Below are 22,028 nucleotides of genomic sequence, written 5' to 3'. Positions count from 1 at the left end.
ATTTATTTTGATATATAGAGAGAGACAGTGAGAGAGGGAACACATGGAGGAGGAGTGGGAGAGGGAGAAGCAGACTTCCCGCTAAGTAGTGAGCTTGATTCAGGGCTTGATCCCAGGACCCTGGGATCACGACCCGAGCCAAAGGCAGACACTTAAGGACTGAGCCACCCAGGCGTCCCTGGGTATACCGTCTCCGAGTTTGAACGTTTTATTTATTTATTTGTTTATTATTTTTCAAAGATTTTATTTGTTTGAGTGAGCTAGGGAGAGAACATGAGCAGGGAGAGGAGAAGAGGGAGAGGGAGAAGCAGACTCCCCACTGGGCAGGGAGCCCGATGTGGGGAGGGATCCTGGGACCCTGGGATCACAACCTGAGCCAAAGGCAGATGCTTAACCAACTGAGCCACCCAGGCGCCCCTATATGTGTGTATTTAGTTATGAACTCATGGTCTCCTATTTTGTTTAATAGCTTGTAATCTATTATTATCATTATTTTTTAATGCTCAGATTGTCACAGATTTTAGTCCAATAGGAGCTTATTTAAGCTGGAGTCTGTCCCTTTGACATGTCCCATCATTCTTTGACCATCTTTTGTTTTCTGATATAAGAAGATACCTCTTTTCAAGCCCCTGGAATCGACCAGTAATCCAAGAATCTCTGATTCAATTTTTAATGGTGTGGAGTGTTTAAAAACCGTGATCTGGGTGCCAGGATGATAATTAGAAACCAAGACCTACTCACTGTTATGGAAGTGTCATTCTTCCTAGGCCCTTCCAGAGTTAAGGAGTCTAAACACACACACACACACATACACACACGCAATTTACAGTTATATATATTTTTTGAAATATTTTATTTATTTATTTGGTGAGAGAGAGAGAGAGAATGCACACAAACAGGGGGGAGTGGGAGACAGAGAGAGAAGCAGGCTCCTTGCTCATGCGGGACTCGATCCCAGGACCTCCGGATCATGACCTGAGCTGAAGGCAGATGCTTAACCGATTGAGCCACCCAGGCATGCCCCCAGTTACATTTCTTTCTTTTTTTTTAATGAAGTTTTTTTTTTAAAGATTTATTTATTTATTTGACGGAGAGAGAGAGAGCACAAGCAGGCAGAGAGGCAGGCAGAGAGAGGGGGAGAAGCAGGCTCCCTGCTGAGCAGAGAGCCCGATGCGGGGCTCGATCCCAGGACCCTGAGATCATGACCTGAGCCGAAGGCAGAGGCTTAACCCACTGAGCCACCCAGGCGCCCCTACATTTATTTCTATATCTATTTATACATACTAAAAAAATTTTTAGTTCAGACTATCACCTGAAATTCTAATCCATATGCGGGGGTTCATTCTAGGTACCCACTTTCTATATTTATACCTCCCTTCCTCAACATTGAGAAATCTGGCTTCCGTTATTCTGAATTTGTTTGCTTTTTGGATCAACCCCTATTTCTAACCAATCTCCCATCTTTGCCACGACCCCATCCCCTATGAAATGCCCTCCTCATCCCACTTGGGCTCTAATACCTTGTGTCAGGATGCCCCCTCCCACTCAGTGACACCTTCTTCACTTTGCTGGACCCCATGCCATGTGGACACCCTCTTTACCCTGCTGGGGCTCTGACTTTTGCTCTGGGCCACAGTGGCTCCCTCCCCCTCGGTCACATGCTTCCCTCCTGTTCTGCTCTGCTTAATAGTTTTAGGACTGAAATTTTCAGGACAAGAAGGAAGGTGAAGAAGTAAAATTGTCCATGAATCTTAAAAGTAAAATTCTCCAGTGAAAATGGAGAGATGATTCTGTCTTTCCTCTTGCATGGTTGATCAAAAACAAGTTTTAGGGGCACCTGAGTGTCTCAGTCGTTAAGGGGCTGACTCTAGGTTTCTGCTCAGGTCATGATCTCAGGGTCCTAGGATTGAGCTCTGCATCGGGTTCCATGCTTAGCAGGGAGTCTGCTTGTGGATTCTCTCTCCCGCTCCCTCTACCCTTCTCCCCGCTTGCATGTGCGCTCTCTCTCTCTCACTCTGTCTCAAGTAAATAAATACATCTTTTTAAAAAAAACATGTTTTCTTCTCTCTCTTTTTTTTTTTAAGCAATATAAACATATTTTCTTCTTGATAGCCAGGATATGTAAACATGCCATTTCACACATAGATGTTTCTGATACTTGTAGTAGTGCTTAGAGGTGTGTAGTCGGAATTTTGATAAATTCTACTTTGTGTAATTACTATCAAAAAAGAAAGATATGCATGGAGTATTTGTAATTGCGTAGGCTGCATATTCCTTATAGGAGAGAACTTCCTTCCTGAGTTGGCGCCACTATTAAATGACAGACAATTTAGTGATGATTGAAAGAATTTTGCAGAGATTGGCTTCTTGCTCTTTACAGATCCTTCTTTCTCCCCCACCACCCACATACTTCCAGGTGTCTTGGGAATCATTCATATTGGGAAGTGGGATAGGGTGGAAAGAAAGGGTGGTCTTAAGCAATTGTAGTTTTAAAATTTTATTTTTGTGGGGCGCCTGGGTGGCTCAGTCCTTAAGCCCCTGTCTTAGGCTCAGGTCATAATCCCAGGGTTCTGGGATCGAGCCCCACATCGGGCTCCGTGCTCAGTAGGAAGCCTGCTTCTCCCTCTCCCACTTCCCCTGCTTGTGTTCCCTCTCTCACTGCCTGTCTCTCTCTCTCTCTCTCTGTCAAATAAATAAATAAATAAATAAAATTTTTGCAAATTAAAAAGAATACATATGTATTATATATAATATAACATACAAGGCTATATCTATATCTATCTATCTAGAAGACATTGCTGGGCCTCTCCCAAGACCTTGGATGTACAAGTGAAGCTTCATGGAAAATCTACCCCTAGTAGCATCTTTTCTGGGTGTTTGTCAGGACACCAAGAGACAAAGAACTTGGCACACAGCCAGCGCTCTGTAAAGGAAGGGCAGTGGTCGTCACTATTGTTGTTGGTCTCACCAGCATTTTCTAGAGGAGGCACTTGAGGAGGAGACCCAGAGAAGAGAGATCTCTCGGCTGGGGGCGGGGGGTGTATGGTAAAGCTGGACCCCCCAGGTTTCATCTTGCGTTTTTGTTTGTTTGTTTGTTTGTTTTTGTTTGCATGTGGAGAACTGTGTTTTCTGAGTGTTGTGTGTGGCCTGAAGGCCAAGGTGTCAGTTGTGGCGGTCCTGGAGGACAAGGAACAGCCTCAGCAGGGCTCTCTCAGCCTGGGGCATGACCGAAGCTATCCACTCAAGGGGGTGGGAGGCCTCTGTCGGGAAGATGGCCCATCAGCAGCCCTCTGCTCGGGTCCTGCCTTCAGTCTGAAGGCAGAGACACAGGTCAACCTTCGGGAGTCCCCATTCAAGGGGGAGTCTTCAGTCTGTTGGAGAGACACAGGCCAGCCCTGAGGGGTCCCCATTCTGAGGAGGGAGAGACAGTCCTGCTTTCAGTAGTTCCAAAAGGTGATGTGGGACACCCACATCAACAATGGACAGGGATGCTAAAATGGGGCAGCTGGGCAGAGTAACTTGAATCTGGAAGGCTTTCTGGAGGAAAAGTTCCTGACAATGCTCTCCCTGTACAGCACTCTCTGGTTTACATAATATTTTCACTGCAGTGATCTCAGTTAATCCTCAAACGACAAAGGGATGAAGGAGTTCCTACCCAAGCAGGAGCAACAGTCATCATCATCCCAAGAATTATAATGACTGAGGCTTATTGAGCATCTACTGTGTGTCAGGCACTGGGCTGGGTGTCATCTGTGAAATTAAAGGGCATCCCAGGGGCGCCTGGGTGGCTCAGTGGGTTAAGCCGCTGCCTTCGGCTCAGGTCATGATCCCAGGTCCTGGGTTCGAGCCCCACATCGGGCTTTCTGCTCAGCAGGGAGCCTGCTTCCTCCTCTCTCTCTGCCTGCCTCTCTGCCTGCTTGTGATTTCTCTCTGTCGAATAAATAAATAAAATCTTTAAAAAAAAAAAAGGGCATCCCATAAGATAATGCATATTAAAATGCTTTGCAATCCTATGGCCGGGGTGCCCATGTTTGCTCCCCTTGTGTACAGAGCCCTCAGACTAACTGAGGGGCCAGCTACCAGATTCTAGGACAGAGAGGCCTGGGTTAAGGACAAAAACTGGGAGCCAGAGAGGCAGTACTAAGCACCTTTTCATTCCCTGGGCTTGTCACCTATCTTTGTGCCTGCAAGCTTTTGCCTATGCTGCTCCTCCTGCCTGGAATGCCTTTCCCTTACCCTACCTGCCTAGTTAGCCCCCAGCCCCCTTTCGTGGTCTTAGAACAAATGTTATTTCTCTAGCACAGACTTCATGTTTTTCCCTCTCCACCTCTGCAGAAGACTAAATTGCTGCTTTCCTGACTTCTCAGGTCACCCAGCCCACACCCTTAACAGAGCGCTTAGCCCACAGTGGTATGATCACCCACCTACCTGTGTTGGTGTTGCTGGCTGGTCACCAAGAGGCCTTCCCAGGAAACATGTATTATTTCAATGAATTCACCAGGGTCCAAGATCAGGTCTTGGTTTCTCGGGGAGGAGTCATATCAGACAAGCATCTGGAAATGATTTATAAAATCAGAGTCCTAATTCAGGGAGGCAGAACTCTGAGGTGAGGTGGGTAATGTGTGTGGCCTCTGGAATCTGGCTTCATGGCTTTGAACCCTGGCTCTACTCTTCCAGCTGTGTGACTTGAGCACATGACTTTACCTCTCTCTGTTTTCTCATTCCCCCAAATGGAGACAGTAACATAGGAACATTATGTTAAGTCAGATAATGTTTATCAAGTGTTCAGTACAGTAGTGGGCACTTAAGTTGATCAATTTTACCAGTATTTGTTGATAATGATAATTTGTTGATATAATCTCTATAATGAGATTCAGTGGTAGCAGGCAAAGACCACTTATTCATTCCCTAACTATTTACCGAGCTTCTACAATGTTTGAGGTTCTGAGCTGAATGCTCAGAAGAATCAAGCAGGTGCTAGCTTTCATAAAGTTTATATTTCAGTGAGAGGAGATGAACCAAAATTTATTAATTGTATGTTTCAATGTAGTCAGTAATTACAGAGGATGAGCACAAGGCATTTTGAAAGCAAGAATCATGGAGGTGGGGACTTAATCTGTACATCAGGGTTAGTAAAAGGCCTCACAGAAGAAGTGGCATTTTGGTTGAGACCTGATGGATAGAAAGAAGTTGACTGGCAAAGGCCTCAGAACTAGGACAGAACACTGGAGGAAAGAAGCCAATGAGGGAGCCTGGTGAGTGAAGGGGATCCTGGGACAAAGTGTATCTGGGGAGGTGGACAGGGCCTTGATGGTGTGACTCCTCAGAGATCATGGTTGGGATTTTGGAACTTACCCTGAATGCAGTGGCAATCCATAAGAGCTAATTTTAAGCAAAAGAGTAATAAGCTCTGGCTTGTCTTTTAGAAGAATTGCTTAGGCTGCTGAGTAGAGGATGGACCAGAAAGGGCAAGAAAGGAGGTAGGGGGACAAGCTAGGATGTGAGAGTTGATGCTGGTTTGGACTAGAGTAACAACACCTTGCTTCACACAGCAAGGTGAGAAGGGGACAGAGGATATAGTTTGGAGGAAAAGCTGACAAGGCTTACTAATGGATTAGATGAGACTAGATTCTGGCCTGTGCAAACAGGTGGATGAGTGGAGCTTTGGGCTTGGGCAAATTGGTGCTAGAAGGGGCCATCTTACCCAGTGGGGGTTTGGGGAGGAATTAATTTGTGTGTGGGGGGAGAATATCGATGTTGGCCATGTTAGTTTTTTTAAAACAATAATTCTCCAATATAATCAAATACCTAGTCAGAGTTAAATTTCATATTGTCTCATAAAATTATAAATTTCTTTATTGTAGTAAAATATACGTTAAATTTACCATTTTAACCATTTTTAAGTATACAGTTCAGTGGCATTAAGTACATTCGCATTGTTGTGTAACCACCACCACCATGTGTCTCCAGAACTTTCTCACCTTCCCAAAGCCAAGGGAGTTTTGAGATACCTATCAATCATCAAAGGGAGTTGTCCAGGAGGTAGTTAGAAGAACCACGAGCTCAGGCAAGGTCTGGACCAGAGATATCATGAGATCACCTAAGAAGAAAGTGTAGAGAGGGAAGAGGAGAGAGCAAAGGACATAGCCACCAACATTTACTAGTCTAGGTAGAAGAGGACACTGAGAAAGTGTTAGTGCAGTGGAAAGAAAACCAGGTCAGTGTGGTGACATAGAAGCTCCATTAGTTTGCGAGGGCTGCCATAACAAAATAGCCCAGACAGTGTGACTTATGCAACAGAAATGTATTTTCTCAGTCCAGGAGGCTAGAAGTCCGGGATCAAGTGTTTGCTTTCTCACACAGCCTCTCTCTTGGGCTTGCAGAAGGCTGCCACCCATGGCCTTTCCTCTGTGTACCCATGATTTCCTGGGGATCTCTTCCTCTTCTTGTAAGGACACTCTTTCAGTTGTGATTAGGGCCCCATCCTTTTGAATTCATTTAACCATAATTACCTCTTTAAATGGCCCTTTCTCCAAAATGTCACATTGGGGGTTTCAACATATGAATTTTGGGGAACACAATTCCATTATCAGAAGCCTAAAGGGGGAAAAAAGTGTTTCTTTCTTAAGGTTTTATTTGGTAGCAAGGGAGAGAACACAAAAGCAGGGGGAGCTGCAGGCAGAGGGAGAGGGAGAGACGGGTAGAGGGAGAGGCAGACTCCCTGCTGAGCAGAAAGCCTGACCCAGGGGCTCAATTCCAGGACCCTGGGACCATGACCTGAGCCAAACGCAGATGCTTAACTAAATGAACCACCCAGGCGCCCTCCAAAAAGTGTTCCTAGAAGAAGGGGTAAACTAAGTCAAATGCAGCTGAGAAGTTGAGGAAAATAATAGTGGTCCATGGGCTTTGGCAACACAAGGTCATTGTACCCTTGGCTAGTCTTTTAAGAAATAACTAATTAGAATACATTGAGGAAAGATGGAAGGTAACAAAGGGAAAAGATAAGTATAGCAATGTTTTCAACTTTTGCTGAAAACGAGAACTGAAAATTGTGGTGGTAGAAAGAGAAAAGGGGGTCACAGAATAGTAAAAAAAATAAATGACATTAGAGCATGTTTGTAAGTTGAAAGGAATGATCCAGAAGAAATTTGTGATGCAGGAAAATTTTACATTAAAAAAAGGGGGGGATAATAACAAGACTAAGATGATTAAATTCACTGCAAATGTGGAGGGGTTGGCCTTAGATAGCTGGGACATGTTCCCCACATTAATAAAAGTGAAGGTCAGGGGCGCCTGGGTGGCTCAGTGGGTTAAAGCCTCTGCCTTCAGCTCAGATCATGATCCCAGGGTCCTGGGATTGAGCCCGGCATTGGGCTCTCTGCTCGGCAGGGAGCCTGCTTCCTCCTCTCGCTCTCTCTGCCTGCCTCTCTGCCTACTTGTGATCTCTATCTGTCAAATAAATAAATAAAATCTTAAAAAAAAAAAAGTGAAGGTCATATACAGCAACCATTACATAATTTGCAGAGCCCAGTGCAAAACGTGTTGTCTCTTGTTCAAAAATTAAGATTTTTCAGCACTGCATCAGAAGAACATTAAAACCAAGCACGGAGCACTTCCAAGACCGAGGCCCGCGCCAATCTACAGTTTGTAATTCCAAGAAGCTGGTCCTGGCGATGATGACAGAGGTAGGCTATCCTTCAGACAAGCGCCTTCTTTCTGGGCCTCCATTGCCTCATGGAAACATTGAAAGAGAAAACTAAAGACATTTTCAGTTCCACCGTTCTATAAAATCGTAAATTACTCTCGAGGCAGAAGCGCCGTTTGTCCTTTTTTCAACTCCACCAGAACATAGCTCAGGGTTTTCTGGAAGGCTCCAATCATCTGGTGACCATAGCAACTCACGCCAAACTCCGGGATCCTGGGCTCCGCCCACCGCCTCCTGGACGCGCTCGTCGATTGGCTCAGCGAGTCGACCAATGGTGGGTGAAGCGGGCTGTTTGCCGCGCAGTCACTGGTCGCGGGCCGGGAAGGAGGCGGGAAGAGAGGGCGAGAAGGCGGGCCTGGGCGGTGCGGCGCGTGCGTGTTTCCGGCTCCGCTGCGGAAGGCGGACGACTGGAGCGGTTGGGCCGGACGCTACACGAAGGAACCGGGAGAGCGCGGGACGCGAGTGAGGTGCTAGGATCTCGGAGCTTGGCTAGTGGCAGGCGCAATGGGCGGAGAGCAGGAGGAGGAGCGGTTCGACGGCATGTTGCTGGCCATGGCGCAGCAGCACGAGGGCGGCGTGCAGGAGGTAACGGCCCGCGCGGCGTCGGCCTGGCCTGGTGTCGCGGCGCTCGCCCACCCGCGCGGCCCTAGACACCCTCACTCCACTTCCCTGCCTTCGGGGGCCGAGATCCACCCCTGGGCTTCGCGGGTTCTTGTGATCCTCCTCCATTCTCACCATGTCCCAGCTTCCGGTCTGGCCTCCCCACCGCACTTCTGTCTCGGGCCCCCGGCGCTGCGCAGGAGTCTTAGCAACTGACTAAGACTCGGCTAAGGAGTCTTAGCAACTCCTGCGTCTCGGAACGCGGCCCTGGAAAACCCGCAGCGCCCCCCTAGCTGGTCCCCCAGTCTTACACATGCTTCCGGCCTCATTTCCTCTCTGATGGCCGCCCCCGAAGAGCAGTTCTTAGGATGAACCATCCTAGACTTCGGGATTTGCATCTATCAAGACCGGGACCGAGCCGACGAATGTGCGTGTGGGGGGTGGGGTGGAAGTGGGGGGGGGGTGATGTTAGCACGTGGTCCTTTCAGGCCTTGAATGGGGAATAGGAAGCCTGGGTTTACACTTTGTTTCCACCACCTACCCACAAGGGACCTTTGCACATCTGCACGGCTCAGTCAGTTCCTTTGTATTTGAGACAGAGCTACGAATCTTGTATTTTCTGAGTAGTGAGGAGAGTAGTGTCTTGAAGTGAAGGACAGTAATGAATTGTCAGTAATGTGCCAGACACTCCCCGGACTGGGTCCTAGGTATATAGATGCAAGCAGAAGTCTGTCCTTGCCCTGATGGAGCTTGAAAAGAGCTTTTCAGAAGCATAATCGTGCATACTGACCACACAGTAACACACAGACCAACTGCTACAGATTCTGGAGTTGGTTTTTTGGACCAAAAACCTGGAAAGTTAGAAGTAGGAAAGCCTGTCAAGCGCTCTCATTCTGAAAAGAAACCAAAGGAACTTGCTCAAAATCACCCACCGTGTTCCTGACTTAGGACCACATTCCTTAGGCCCGCTTGCTTTCCACAGTTTATTGCTGATTCTTTATCTCACTGGGAACATGTTTTCTTTGAGCTTTCCATTCCCATTCTTTTACCCAGGTCCCGGTGGAAACCAAGGACTCCTAAGCCCTTTGAATTGGGAAGAGTGTTATTAATCTGCATGTGTGTAGAGATTCCCTCCCCCGTCCTCCTAAATTGTTGATCCTAAATTGGATCTGGGAGTGTGTTTTTGAGTGAATCAAAAATCTAGAAGTAGAAATTCAACCATGAAGATTAAGTTCTAGCATCAGCCTTAGAACCACTCATTTGAGCAAATAAAAGGGCTTGTATATGCTAACTCTAGGTCACCACTAGATCTTTTCATTCAGCAGAAGTTTTAGTGAGCATATGTGCTGAGCCAGTTCTGGTGCCAAGCTTTGGGGTTGAAGAAGCCACAGTTCATCGTACCTACGTGGGAGGAGTACACTCTGGCAGGAGGTCTCTTGCTCTGGGTGGGACACTGCTTCAGGCCCTCACCTCCAGTATCTCATTGGATCCTCACTAGGTCCCTAGAAATAGGTCCTGCTGCTATTTCTGTTCTAGAGTTAAGAAACTTCCCCAGGATGACAGCTAAAATGTATCAGTCTGATGCTCAAACCCGTGTGCTTACCCACTTGAATATTCTGGTTAACTGGCCAGAGTTAGTTGGTTTTACCCTTTGAAGTGGCTTCATTTGCTCCCCTCTTTTTGGCTCTGCCCTGGTAACTCAGGCAGTGCCAGTCTGGATGGACTTTTTAGTACCTGGAAGGAAAGCCTGGCCTAGGTGTTTCAAGCCCTGGATGCAGAGGAGTATTCTATACCCTTAGGCTGTTTCTAGAGCCTCAAGGAATGTGAAATGCATGTACACATATACAGGAGAAATGAAAAATCTGTCTCTTGGGCGATCTGGATAAGGTTGGACTTCCTAGTGGAAGTCACTAAGGTCGGGCCTGTTGGGGAGGTTGTCTCCTGAGATGAGAGGCTCAGGGTAAAACAGTCCAGTCCCGAGCTCCCTCCTAGACTAGAATCTGGTTTCTGTGCACTTGAGGGGCTCCCGATATGGCATCTCCACAGCTTCAGTTTCCTTCTGTCTTTCAGCTTGTCAACACTTTCTTCAGCTTCCTTCGACGCAAAACAGACTTTTTTGTTGGAGGAGAAGAAGGAATGGCAGAGAAGGTGAGTGTTGGGGCCTGTGGTCCTTTTGGAGCCTCTGTTTCTTCAGAAGAAAAGCTCACCTGATCTTCCCTTGGCATAGTAATGACCTTCAGCAGAAATAAAATGCCAAGGGTGAAGAGTTGGGGAAGGGAAGCAAACTGTCATGTACTGAAGCCCTTCTCCTTGCCAGGTGCTTTACCTACCCCTATTTCCCATGATCCTTCGGTGGCTTCAGTAGGGCAGGTGTTACTATTCCAATTTTGCAAATGAGGAAATTGGCTCAAAGCGTTTGGCACTTTGTCCAAAGTCTGTCTGTCTTTTTTTTTTTTTTTTTTTTTAAGATTTATTTGTTTATTTGAGAGCGAGAGTGAGTGTGCACATATGCACATGCATGAGCTGGGGGGAGGGGCCAAGGGAGAGGGAGAGTCTTAAGCAGACTCCCTGGCTGAGCTCAGAGCCCGCCTCTAGGCTCGATCTCACAGCCCTGAGATCACGACTTGAGCCGAAACCAAGAGTGGATGCTTAACCAACTGTGCCACCCAGGCTGTGGGACTTTGTCCAAAGTCTTGAGCTAAGCTGTAGAAGAGCCAGGGTTGGAACCAGACTCCATTGTAAAACTGCCTTCTGCCCTTGACACCACACTTCTTGGTTCCTTTTGCATCAAGGAGGTTTTATCTGATTAGCTGAGATGAGAGTGGGCATTAGAAATTGAGCTTAGAAAATAAATGCAGGGGGCGCCTGGGTGGCCCAGTAGGTTAAAGCCTCTGTCTTCAGCTCAGGTCATGATCCCAGGGTCCTGGGATTCAGCCACGCATCGGGCTCCCTGCTCAGCGGGGAGCCTACTTCCCACTCTCTCTCTCTGCCTACTTGTGATCTCTGTCAAATGAATTAAAAAAAAAAAAAAATAGGGGGGGTAAGAAAAGAAATGCAGGAAAACTTAAAGCCATCCAATTCCAATCTTCCCAGGCACTATGACCCGAAGTTCATGGATTTGGGTATTGCACTTTGTGCTACAGGCTCTGAGACCTTGAACTTCCTTTTGATTCCTTAGGTTATAGCTGTATTTTTGAAGATTGGTAAGTCATGAAGATGTTACTTCACTGAAGGACTTTTAGGACCTTGTTACTTGTTTTCACTCACAGAGACATGGTGACAAGGAGGAGACATTTTGCAAACTGCTTTCTGTGGCTTCAGGGATCTGACAAGCTGGAATGTTCTATACTGTGTCTTGATGATCTGAGGCTACTCTGTTATGGACACAATAGCCTGGGAGTGGAGACTCCTGGGATCTTGGCCCAGCTGTGTGGGTTGGTTGATTTACCATTGGTACTGTGGTTCTTTCCATCTGTATGTCTGCAAAATGGAAGAAGGTGGACCTACCTATAGTGTTCTTTCTGTGTTAGCTCAGCACCTCCTGTTTTTCAGTGGCCTAGACTGCCTTCTAATAGTCATTCATTCAATGAATATTTATCAGACACTTAATGCTTTGTTTGTGGTAGGTATTATACGAGCTCCTTTGGGATTACAGAGGTGAATACAGATGTGGTCTTTGTTTTCATGGATCTCACGGTGCAGCACCCTGCCCCTGCCCCCAAAACATGGAAGTCATGGGAGTTAGGGAAAAGCCCTGGGAGTGTTAAGTGCGGACTAACCTAGAATGGGGGTTCAAGGAGACTTTCTGAGGCAGTGGTGCTTGAAGTTTGAAGGATGAGTAAGAGGTAGCTGCATGAAAGGAGAGAGGTGAGTGATACAAAGAAGTGGTATTGGGGCGCCTGAGTGGCTCCTTTGGTTAAGTGTCCACGACTCTTGGATTTGGCTTGGGTCGTGATTTCAGGGTCATGAGATGGAGCCCACATTGGGCTCTGTGCTCAGCTAGGAGTCTGCTTGACAGACTCTCTCTCCCTATCCTGCCCCCCTGCAAATAAATGAAATCTTTTTAAAAAGTGGCATCTTGGGGCGCCTGGTGGCTCAGTGGGTTAGGCCTCTGCCTTCGGCTTGGGTCATGATCTCAGGGTTCTGGGATCGGGCCCCACATCGGGCTCTCTGCTCGGTGGGGAGCCTGCTTCCCCCTCTCTCTCTGCCTGCCTCTTGCCGGCTTGTGATACCTCTCTCTCTCTCTTACTCTGTCAAATAAATAAATAAAATCTTAAAAAAAAAATCTGGGGATGATGGTAGCTGCCGTACATTGGATGTGTGCTGGATGTGAGCATTAAGTGGGGACTAACCTAGGATGGGGGCTCCTTGGTTCCTTGTTCCTTAGAAACAAAGCTATTCCCCAGGAAATTGGTCAGACTCATGGGCAGGCAAAAACCTGTCCAGCCTTCTCACCTGGTCTCCATTTGTAACACAGTAACTTTTATATTGCATGCCTACCGTGTGCAGGCCACCAACTACATCATTTTCAAGTGCACTGGTTAGGAGCATGGGCTCTGGAGTCAGGCAGATGTGAGTTAGAATCCCAGTCCCTGGTCCATCACCCACCTCCCCGCCCAGCAACTTTGTGACATTGGTGAATCATATTTTCTTATCTGTAAAGTGGTCTTTTTTTTTTTTTTTAAATATATTTATTTATTTGACAGACTGAGATCACAAGTAGTCAGAGAGGCAGGCAGAGAGAGAGAGGAGGAAGCAGGCCCCCTGCTGAGCAGAGAGCCCGACGCGGGGCTCAATCCTAGGACCCCGGGATCATGACCTGAGCCGAAAGCAGAGCCCTCAACCCATTGAGCCACCCAGGTGCCCCTATAAAGTGGTCTTAATCCTTATCTCATAGGGCTGTTGTGAGGGTAAATAGAGGTCATGTGGATGAAGTGGCTGGTGTTGAGTATACAAGTTTATGGTGTGTTTTTTTAAGATTTATTTATTTGAGAGAAAGAGAGTGCACGAAGGAAGGAACAGAGGGTGGAGAGGAAGAGGTAGAGAAGCAGACTCCCTACTCAGTGGGGAACCTGATGCGGGACTTGATCTTGCGACCCCAAGACCATGACCTGAGCTGTAATCAAGAGTTGACTCCCAACCAGCTGAGCTGCCCAGGTGCACCAAGTTCGTGGTCTTTTTTTTTAAAGATTGTATTTATTTATTTGACAGCGAGAGGGAAAGAGCACAAGTGGGGGCAGTGGCAGGGAGAGGGAGAAAGCAGGCTCCCTGTTCCCCATTGTGAGGCTCAATCCTGGGATCATGACCTGAGCTGAAGACAGATGCTTAACTGACTGAGCCACCCAGGCACCCCCGTGCTCCTTTTTTTGAACCCCTTGGGGCCAGATGTATTTTGGGATTTGGAATTCTTTGGATTTTAGGAGGTGATACAAGGCATATACTATAAACAGAGTAATTTGTTACAGTGCGTTAATGTATATAACATATGCTCCGTGAGTTAGAGGCATCCTATAATGAAGCATTAGTATTTCTGTAGAGAAATGTGTATCAGTATTCATACCAAGTGGGAGATAGGAAGACTATAAATACCTTCATGCCACAAACACGTAAGTCCAAAAACACTTTCCGTGGTTTTTATAGCTTTGGGGGCTAGGAATTCAGGATAAGGGATTGTGGATTTGAGGAAAGCCGTAATGATCAAATCAGTGTGTTATTGACATAGGAAGAGAAAAGTGGGACAGTGAATTAGAATAGAGAACCTAGAAAAAGTCTAGCATATGAGAATTCAGTACACATCTGATGTAGTAATTCAATTCTGTAGGCAAAGGATGATTGAATATGTCGTTGCTGCTACAACTGGCTATTTATCTGTAAAGAACTACAAGTATACCATCTGTTTTACTCATATGTAAAAATAAATTGCAGACCAAGAAGGGTCCGGTAAGGAAAGTTAGGAAACCATATGATCTTGTGTGGGAGAGGCCTTGCAAAATTAGAAACCTGGAAGCTATAAAAGAAAAGGTAGCTTGTTGCCTCTTCAAACGTTGAAAACTGTGTGTGTCTGGCAAAAGAGACATATAAAGTTAATTGGAAAACAGTAGATTTGGAAAAAATGTTCACTACAGAGGACAGAAAATTTAATGACTAATTTAATATGCAGGAGCTTATAAATTGACAAGAAAAGGATAAGCAGAAAATTAGGCAATTCCAAGAGGAGAAGATCCAAAGCATATTTCCTAGTAATCTAGGAAATCTAGGAGACATAGTGAGATTCCCTTTTTTTCCTGCCAAGCTGATGAAAGCATAAAAAGACCCACAAAAAGCATTGCTTACAGGGATGTGGAAAAAAGGGTAATCTACAGATATTTCTGGTAAAAGTGAATTATTGTGGCTCTTTAAAATTTTTTTATTTTTATTTTAGATTTTATTTATTTGACAGAGATCACAAGTAGGCAGAGAGGCAGGTGGAGGGGAGGGCAGGGAAGCAGGCTCCCTGCTGAGCAAGGAGCCTGATGCAGGACTGGATCCCAGGACCCTGAGATCATGAGCTGAGCTAAAGGCAGAGGCTTAACCCACTGAGTTACCCAGGCGCTCCCCAATTTTTTATTATAAAAGATGCTCAATGTCACTAATCAGGGAAATACAAATTAGCCATGATGAAATATCACTTCACGCCCATTAGGATGGCTTCTATTAAAAAAAAAAAAAAAAAAAAAAACCAGAAAAATCCCACATATTGGCAAGGGTGCGGAGAAATTGGCACATTTGTGCATTATTGATGGGAATACAAAATGGTACAGCTGCTATGGGAAACAGCATGGTGCTTCCTCAAAAATTAAAAATAGAACTACTCTATGGTCTAGTGATCCAGCTTCTAGGTACATACCCAAAAGAACTGAAAGCAGGTTCTTGAGAGATTTGTACCCCCGTGTTCACAGCAGCACTGTGCACAAGAGCCGAGAGGTGGAAGCAGTTCAAGCTTCTGCTGGTGGATGAGTAAAGAGTGTCATGTATACGTGTAATTGATCTAGTGGAATATTGGTCAGCCTATTAAAGGAAGACACACACTTAAGAGTACTTATTGAATGAGGTCATTTATATGAAGTTCTAGAACAGGAGTATGTTGTCTCTCGTGTGTGTTATACACACACACACACACACACACACACACACTGCCCCCGCCCCCCCCTTTGCCATGTCTCTCCTGGCCAGGCTTGGGGAAACCACTCTTTACTCCCCAATCACCTAGCCTAGGTCAGGGAAAGCCTGTGTTTGGGTATGGGGCCTGTCTTCTAGAACTAGTACAACCGTCCTCATCCCTTCCCCACTCTGCTGGGTTGTGGTTCCCGAAGATGTGTCCAGTGACTGATGCTTGGCTCTGTGATGGCCTGCCAGTTGGCATTGCAGAGTAGGCTGCATGCCCTCAGGGGTCTCTGCCTGGGGCTGGGCCTGGGTAAAGCTGGTAGGAGGAGATTGGGAGGAGGGGGTCAGAGTCTGCTGTGATTGGCCTTGACTGTGCCTGGTGGTTCAGCTCTGCCCTCACCTAACCTCCAGGAGTTAGGAAGGAACAGGACAAATGGGATGTAACATGATTCACTGGAGCTGGGAGAGGGGAGGGCCCTGCGCCTGCCTCCCCGTGACCACTGGTTGGCAAATGGCTTGAGTTCAAGGTCTTCCCGATTAGGGATTTGGGACCAAGGCCCTGTGGTGGAACAGCCTCCGCTGGCGTAATTGTCTCATGACTGATTCTATTGACAGCGGAATGGCCTTCAGGTGACTCATTTCTGTTTCACATGCGCTCCATTTTGTCAACCCATTTGATTTAGGGGATGCTTTTGGTGCCCGTTAGCCTTGCAGAGGATGGAACTACCCCAGTATGGCATGAAGTTGGGAGTTCCGAGGTAGCAGGAGGAATTGGCACCAAATGAATGAGAAGCCATGGGACATTTGCCAGAACCTAGGTTTAGGAGCCCATGGGTTACTTTGGTGACCCTGAGCCCCATGCAGGCCTCTCAGCTCTTGGAGACCCTTCCCTCCCTCCCGCTCTGGCTCAGAGATGTTTAGAAGATGGTAAATTGACCACTGATCCTGTTGTGAGTGCCTCGAGAAGCCTGTTCCAGGTGTGGGGGTGGACACGGTTGGGTCTCCTGAGTTGGATGTATCCTGGGCCTGCTGAAGGTAAGGAGGTGCGGCTCTGGAGACACTGGAGCTGGTCCTAGAGGGTGAGCAGGAGATGGCCAGATGACCTGGAAGTAGGGACAAGGACATTCTAGGCAAAGAACAGCTTATGCAAGATTGCTTTTGAAAATAATGAAATAGAAGCACAGAGTGATGACCTCAGGGTCACACAGGTAAGAGTGGTCTGGGAACTGCTGTCTAGGTATGACTCTTCTGGTCTGCTTGAGAAGTGGGCAGGAAGGCTTGTTAAAAATACAGAATGTCAGGGTGCCTGGGTGGCTCATTCAGTTAAGTGGCCCAGCCAACGCTTGATTTCTGCTCAGGTCTGGAACTCTGGCTCCTGGGATGGGAACTCTGGCTCCTGCATCAGTTTCCCTACTCAGTGGGGGGTGTGCTTAAGGATTCTCTCTCCCTCTGCCTATCTCCCCCCCGCACCCTACCTATGCTCACGTGCTTGTGTGCACGCTCTCGCTCAAATAAATAAATCTTAAACAAAAAAAAATAGGATGCTGAGCCCCACCCCAGATTCAGTAGGTCTGGAGTGGAACCACATTTGGAGACCTGTCAGTATAAACAGGTAAGCCATCTCTCCCATTGTTTTTTTATAGCATGGAATGTACTTGTTCCACCCCAACCAGCTGACACTGGGTTAGCCTGAGTCGGGCAAGGGATGTTGGGAAGCTAACACTTTGTATGTGGCTGTGATTTGGCCGGGACCGTGCCAGCCTCTGTAAGCGTCTGTCGTGTTCGATCCTCATGACAGGTGAGAAGATGGGGCTTAAAAAGTGTCAGAGTCCTTTGCTGGTCCAAGGCTGCACAGCCAGATAGTGACAGTGGCAGCTGGATGTGAGTTGGAAGCATTCTGGGGAGGCACAGTGGAAGAGGAGGGATTCGACACTGATAGCTTGCAGGCCGAGGGCAGGTTCTAGCCTCTTTGCTCAAGAAAGCTCTCCCTGGCTCCCTGCTGATGTGGCAGGTCGGGGCGGTGCTGAGGGAGGCGGCACTGGGTCTGCTGTCCTGGAGACGGTGGGGAAGAGAGCAGTCAGCGGGGCAGTGCGGGCCTGTGAGCTCAGGAGTTCAGCTTCTAACAGCCCAGCTCTGTCGGTAAGGACTCTGAGCAGATGAGAAGTCTGAAGCGCTTCCAGGCTAGGTCCTTTGCCAAAAATATAATAGCCTGGATGAGAACGCAACCTGTCCGCCTTCCCTGTCCGTGTTTTTAGTCACTAGACTGTTTTTCTTGTCGTGGGTTTTTTTTTTTTTTTTAAATTTAATTTAATTTTATTTATTTATTTATTTATTTATTTTTTTAAGATTTTTTATTTATTTATTTGACAGAGAAAGATCACAAGTAGGCAGAGAGGCAGGCAGAGAGAGAGGAGGAAGCAGGCTCTCCGCCGAGCAGAGAGCTCGATGCGGGGCTCGATCCCAGGACCCTGAGATCATGACCTGAGCCGAAGGCAGCGGCTTAACCCGCTGAGCCACCCAGGCGCCCCTATTTATTTATTTTTAAAAGATTTTATTTATTTGTTTAACAGAGAGAGAGATCACAAGTAGGCAGAGAGGCCAGCAGAGAGAGAGGGGGAAGCAGGCTCCCCGCTGAGCAGAGAGCCCGATGTGGGGCTGGATTCCAGGACCCTGAGACCATGACTTGAGCTGAAGGCAGAGGCTTAACCCACTGAGCCACTCAGGCACCCCTGTTTTGTTTTTTTAAAGATTTTATTTATTTGACAGAGAGAGTGTGAGCGCACAAGCAGGGAGAGCGGCAGGCAGAAGGAGAGGGAGAAGCAGGCTTCCTGCTGAGCTCATCCCAGGACTTCCGGGATCATGACCTAAGCCGAAGGCAGACACTTAACCAACTGAGCCACCCAGGCGCCTCCTAGACTGTTTTTTTAAATAGCCACTGTTTGTCCCGCCAGGGACTTGCAGGTATTGTCATAATAGCTCTGATCCCCATTTTATAGATGAGGAATTGAGGTCGAGTACAGTGCCGTGCCCAGGCATCCAGCACATAAAGGTGGGACTGGACTCCAGGCGTTGGGCCACCGGCCAGAGCCCCAGTGCCCCATCGCCTTCTCTCCCTTCCCCAGCTCATCACACAGACCTTCAACCACCATAACCAGCTGGCACAGAAGGCCCGGCGGGAGAAGAGAGCTCGGCAGGAGACTGACCGGCGGGAGAAGGCAGAGCGGGCAGCCAGGCTGGCCAAGGAGGCCAAGTCCGAGAGCTCTGGGCCCCAGATCAAGGAGCTGACTGATGAGGAGGCAGAGAGGCTGCAGCTGGAGATTGACCAGGTATGCGCGGGCCTCCCCACCCCTGACGCCCTCCCCATGGGCACTGGCAGCAAGGATTCTCTTGCCAACTGCTGTGCCTTTTGCCACAGAAAAAGGATGCAGAGAATCACGAGGCCCAGCTCAAGAACGGCAGTCTCGGCTCCCCGGGGAAGCAGGTGAGAGGCATTGGGGGTGCCTGAGGCTCGTCAGGGCTTGGGAACTTCCTGGCACTTTCTGGCCTTTCTCTGTCTCTGGAATGCCTCCCCCTATACCCTCTCCCTCAGCTTTGGGGGTCCTCCCCAAAGCTCCAGATCCCACTCATAGACATTGGATCACAGGACCAGGTTTAAAAGAAACAACCCGCTGGCCTTAAAGCCTTGGTAGGAAAGCCCAAGAGCCAGAGGGCAGTGCCTGGACAGGTATCATTTGGGTTGGGCTGGGGTCTGCGTGCCCAGCCTGGCCCTGTTGGGGGGGGTACTGCTCTGATACATCTAGGGGATATACCCCTCAGAGCTCCTCCCTCTGACGCAAGTCCAGGTTCCCAAACACTCCTTGGGACATTGATTTGGCTCTCCAGAGTTTCTGGTCTGACACTTGGTGTCTCAGCCCTACAGACACAGAAGAAGAGAATTGATCATCGGGCAGCCTGGTTTTGTTTAGAACAACCATGCTCATGGCTACCCTGTGACCTTCTGTTCTGGCCTGGGCTTTCTTTCCAAGTCCCTTGGTTTGAATCTCCAGCTAGGTTCTATGGGTCCATCTCTGACTGTCACTGTTCCCCAGCTGTGTCCTTTGTCACATGGCCTGCTGCTCCTCTTGGGCAGAGATCAGAACCATTTTGTAACCAGTGGCTCCCAGTGGGCCATGGAGTGGGCAGGGACCGGGTCTGTTTCATCTTGCGGCTGTATGCCTAGTGCCAGCCCTGGGCCTGGCTCAGTGGGGTGCAGTCTGTGTCAGGTAAGTAGCTGAGCACCCCAACTGTGAGCAGGAGGCTGAGGAGGACGAGGAGGAGGAGGACGAGAAAGACAAAGGGAAACTGAAGCCTAACCTTGGCAACGGGGCCGACTTGCCCAATTACCGCTGGACGCAGACCTTGTCCGAGCTGGACGTGAGTGACTGGGGTGAGGGTTGGGAGGTTAGCGAGCCAGCCTGGGGCTCCTCCTGACTTCTCCTGCCTTGTGCAGCTGGCCCTGCCCTTCCGTGTGAACTTCCGGCTGAAGGGGAAGGATGTGGTGGTGGACATCCATCGGCGGCACCTGCGGGTGGGCCTCAAGGGACAGCCGGCAGTCATTGACGGGGAGCTGTACAACGAGGTGAAGGTGGAGGAGAGCTCATGGCTCATTGAGGACGGCAAGGTGGTGACGGTGCATCTGGAGAAGGTGCGAGCAGCCTGGCCTCCTCTGTGTCTTGATGGAAAAAGGAGGGCGGGTGTCTGCTCATTCACCTGGGGACCATGTGGGGGAGTCTGGCGGACATGTTTAGTCTGCCCAATATTTTTAATGTAGGTCTGTCCCATTTTAGAGTCAGGAAAAGGGCAACTCAGAGATCTGCCAGCCTCACTCTCTAGGTAGGGGTGGAATCGAGATGGAAATTCTTTGGGACCAAACCATCTTCCTTTGGTTTTGTACATGCATTCGGTTCGGCGAATACGTGAATACCTACTACATGCCAGGGTGTTCTAAATGCTGGGGAGAGAGCAGGGGACAAAATGTAGCGAGTTGCCCTCGGAAGGCCTCCGGTCATTCCCCTCAGAGATGGGGCAGTACACGTAATGTAAATAAATGTCTCTCTAAAGCGTCATGGGTCCCAGGAAGGCTTCCCTAAGGCCTGTCCTAGCCTACCTGCCTCTCTCTCACCTCTCTGTGCCCTTGTACTTGATTTTCCTCCCGGCTGGAATCCCTGCGCTGCTTTTTCAGCAGGTGTACTGTGCCCCTCCGGCGCAGCCCAGGTGCCGCTCTAACTTCTCGCTCTCTGCCCTGGACAAGTAGCCCCCGTGCTTGGTTTTTGCCTCAGTGGCGCTGATCTGTGGCCGTCCTGTCCATTTCCCCCAGCCGCTGGGGAGGGCAGAGGCCTTGCCCATCTGCACCCTAGGTCCCTACACAGGTCTTTGGGGGTTCCCGATGCAGGATGTGGATGGGAGCGAGTTGGGTCCTGGAAAGGTTGAGGGGTGGATCCTAGGGCACAGAGGGAGCGACCTCCAGTCCCCCGGCGGTTCCCCTTCTCACAGATCAACAAGATGGAGTGGTGGAGCCGCTTAGTGTCCAGTGACCCTGAGATCAATACCAAGAAGATCAACCCTGAGAACTCCAAGGTGAGCCCTGGCTGGTTGTGGGGGCCGGGAGGGCTTCAGCTGGGAGGTGAGGGCATAGGTGGTCCCAGAGCTTCACCTGTCCCTGTTTCTGCTTGCCTTTAGTTGTCAGACCTGGACAGTGAGACCCGCAGCATGGTGGAAAAGATGATGTACGACCAGAGGCAGAAGTCCATGGGGCTGCCCACCTCGGATGAGCAGAAAAAGCAGGAGATTCTGAAGAAGTGAGCAAGGCAGAGATGGGGGTGGGGTTGGGAGAGGTGGGCGTTGGGCCTGGACCTGGGTGACAGTGAGTGGGTCGCTGAGTAGGAGACAGGAGTTGCCTTTTCCCTTCTGGGCTGAGCCAGTCAAGTTTATGGATTTATAGCCTCAGCTTGCCTACCCTAATCACTTTCTGAGGTCATCTCGAGAGCAAAGGTACCTCAGGGTAGGAAGGGATAACACAAGCGGTCATTGCCACCTACAGAAGATCTTGAGGCCCTACCACTGTCGGGTCTGGCTCCAAGTTGCTTAGGGTTCTAAAGAAATTAGACCTGATGTTGAGGGGCTGGGAGAAAGGGGCTAACTTTGCAGGAGGGGATGGCCAGTTTTACCTTCTATTTTCCCCTTCCCAGGTTCATGGATCAGCATCCGGAGATGGATTTTTCCAAGGCCAAATTCAACTAGGCCCTGTGTTTGCCTCCCTGAACTCTTGGGGCTGAGCCCCCAGCCATCCACCCTCTTTTCCTACCCTCCCCTGGGACTTGGGGGCCTCGGGGTTGGGGCAGGCATGGGACTGGCTCAGGCACACTGGTCCTAGGGCATCATGGGAGAAGGGCTGGGGCCTTTTTGGGGGGTGTCTTACCTTCCCTGGTTGGCCTGCTATTACACATTAAAACTATTTACTCCACCTATGTCTCTTCTTCCCTCTGGCCTTTCCCCAGGGGACGGGCCTCTCTTATTGCTGCTGGTGGGGGCTTGGCTTCTA

General features: G+C 48.7%; 1 protein-coding gene across 1 annotated transcript; it reads left to right on the top strand.

Moving 5' to 3' along the window:
- Window positions 1-8,082: 8,082 nt before the first annotated feature.
- On the top strand, window positions 8,083-21,950 carry NUDC (nuclear distribution C, dynein complex regulator). Its single transcript, XM_047726864.1, has 9 exons — window positions 8,083-8,290; window positions 10,376-10,453; window positions 18,571-18,774; window positions 18,864-18,929; window positions 19,742-19,861; window positions 19,938-20,132; window positions 20,981-21,064; window positions 21,167-21,285; window positions 21,676-21,950. The coding sequence occupies exons 1-9, from the start codon at window positions 8,210-8,212 to the stop codon at window positions 21,725-21,727; spliced, it is 999 nt and encodes a 332-aa protein (XP_047582820.1). The 5' UTR covers window positions 8,083-8,209; the 3' UTR covers window positions 21,728-21,950.
- The last annotated feature ends 78 nt before the right edge of the window (window positions 21,951-22,028 follow it).

Source organism: Lutra lutra, chromosome 4, assembly GCF_902655055.1.
Source record: "Lutra lutra chromosome 4, mLutLut1.2, whole genome shotgun sequence".
NCBI lineage: Eukaryota > Metazoa > Chordata > Mammalia > Carnivora > Mustelidae > Lutra > Lutra lutra.
Note: the sequence above shows the minus strand (reverse complement) of the source record. Positions and strands in the feature narration are given on the sequence as shown.

Coding starts and splice junctions, on each gene's coding strand:
- NUDC (XM_047726864.1), top strand. CDS start 8,210: ATGGGCGGAGAGCAGGAGGAGGAGCGGTTCGACGGCATGTTGCTGGCC. Junction 18,930..19,741: donor TCGGCTCCCCGGGGAAGCAG/GTGAGAGGCATT, acceptor AACTGTGAGCAG/GAGGCTGAGGAGGACGAGGA. Junction 21,065..21,166: donor TCAACCCTGAGAACTCCAAG/GTGAGCCCTGGC, acceptor GCTTGCCTTTAG/TTGTCAGACCTGGACAGTGA.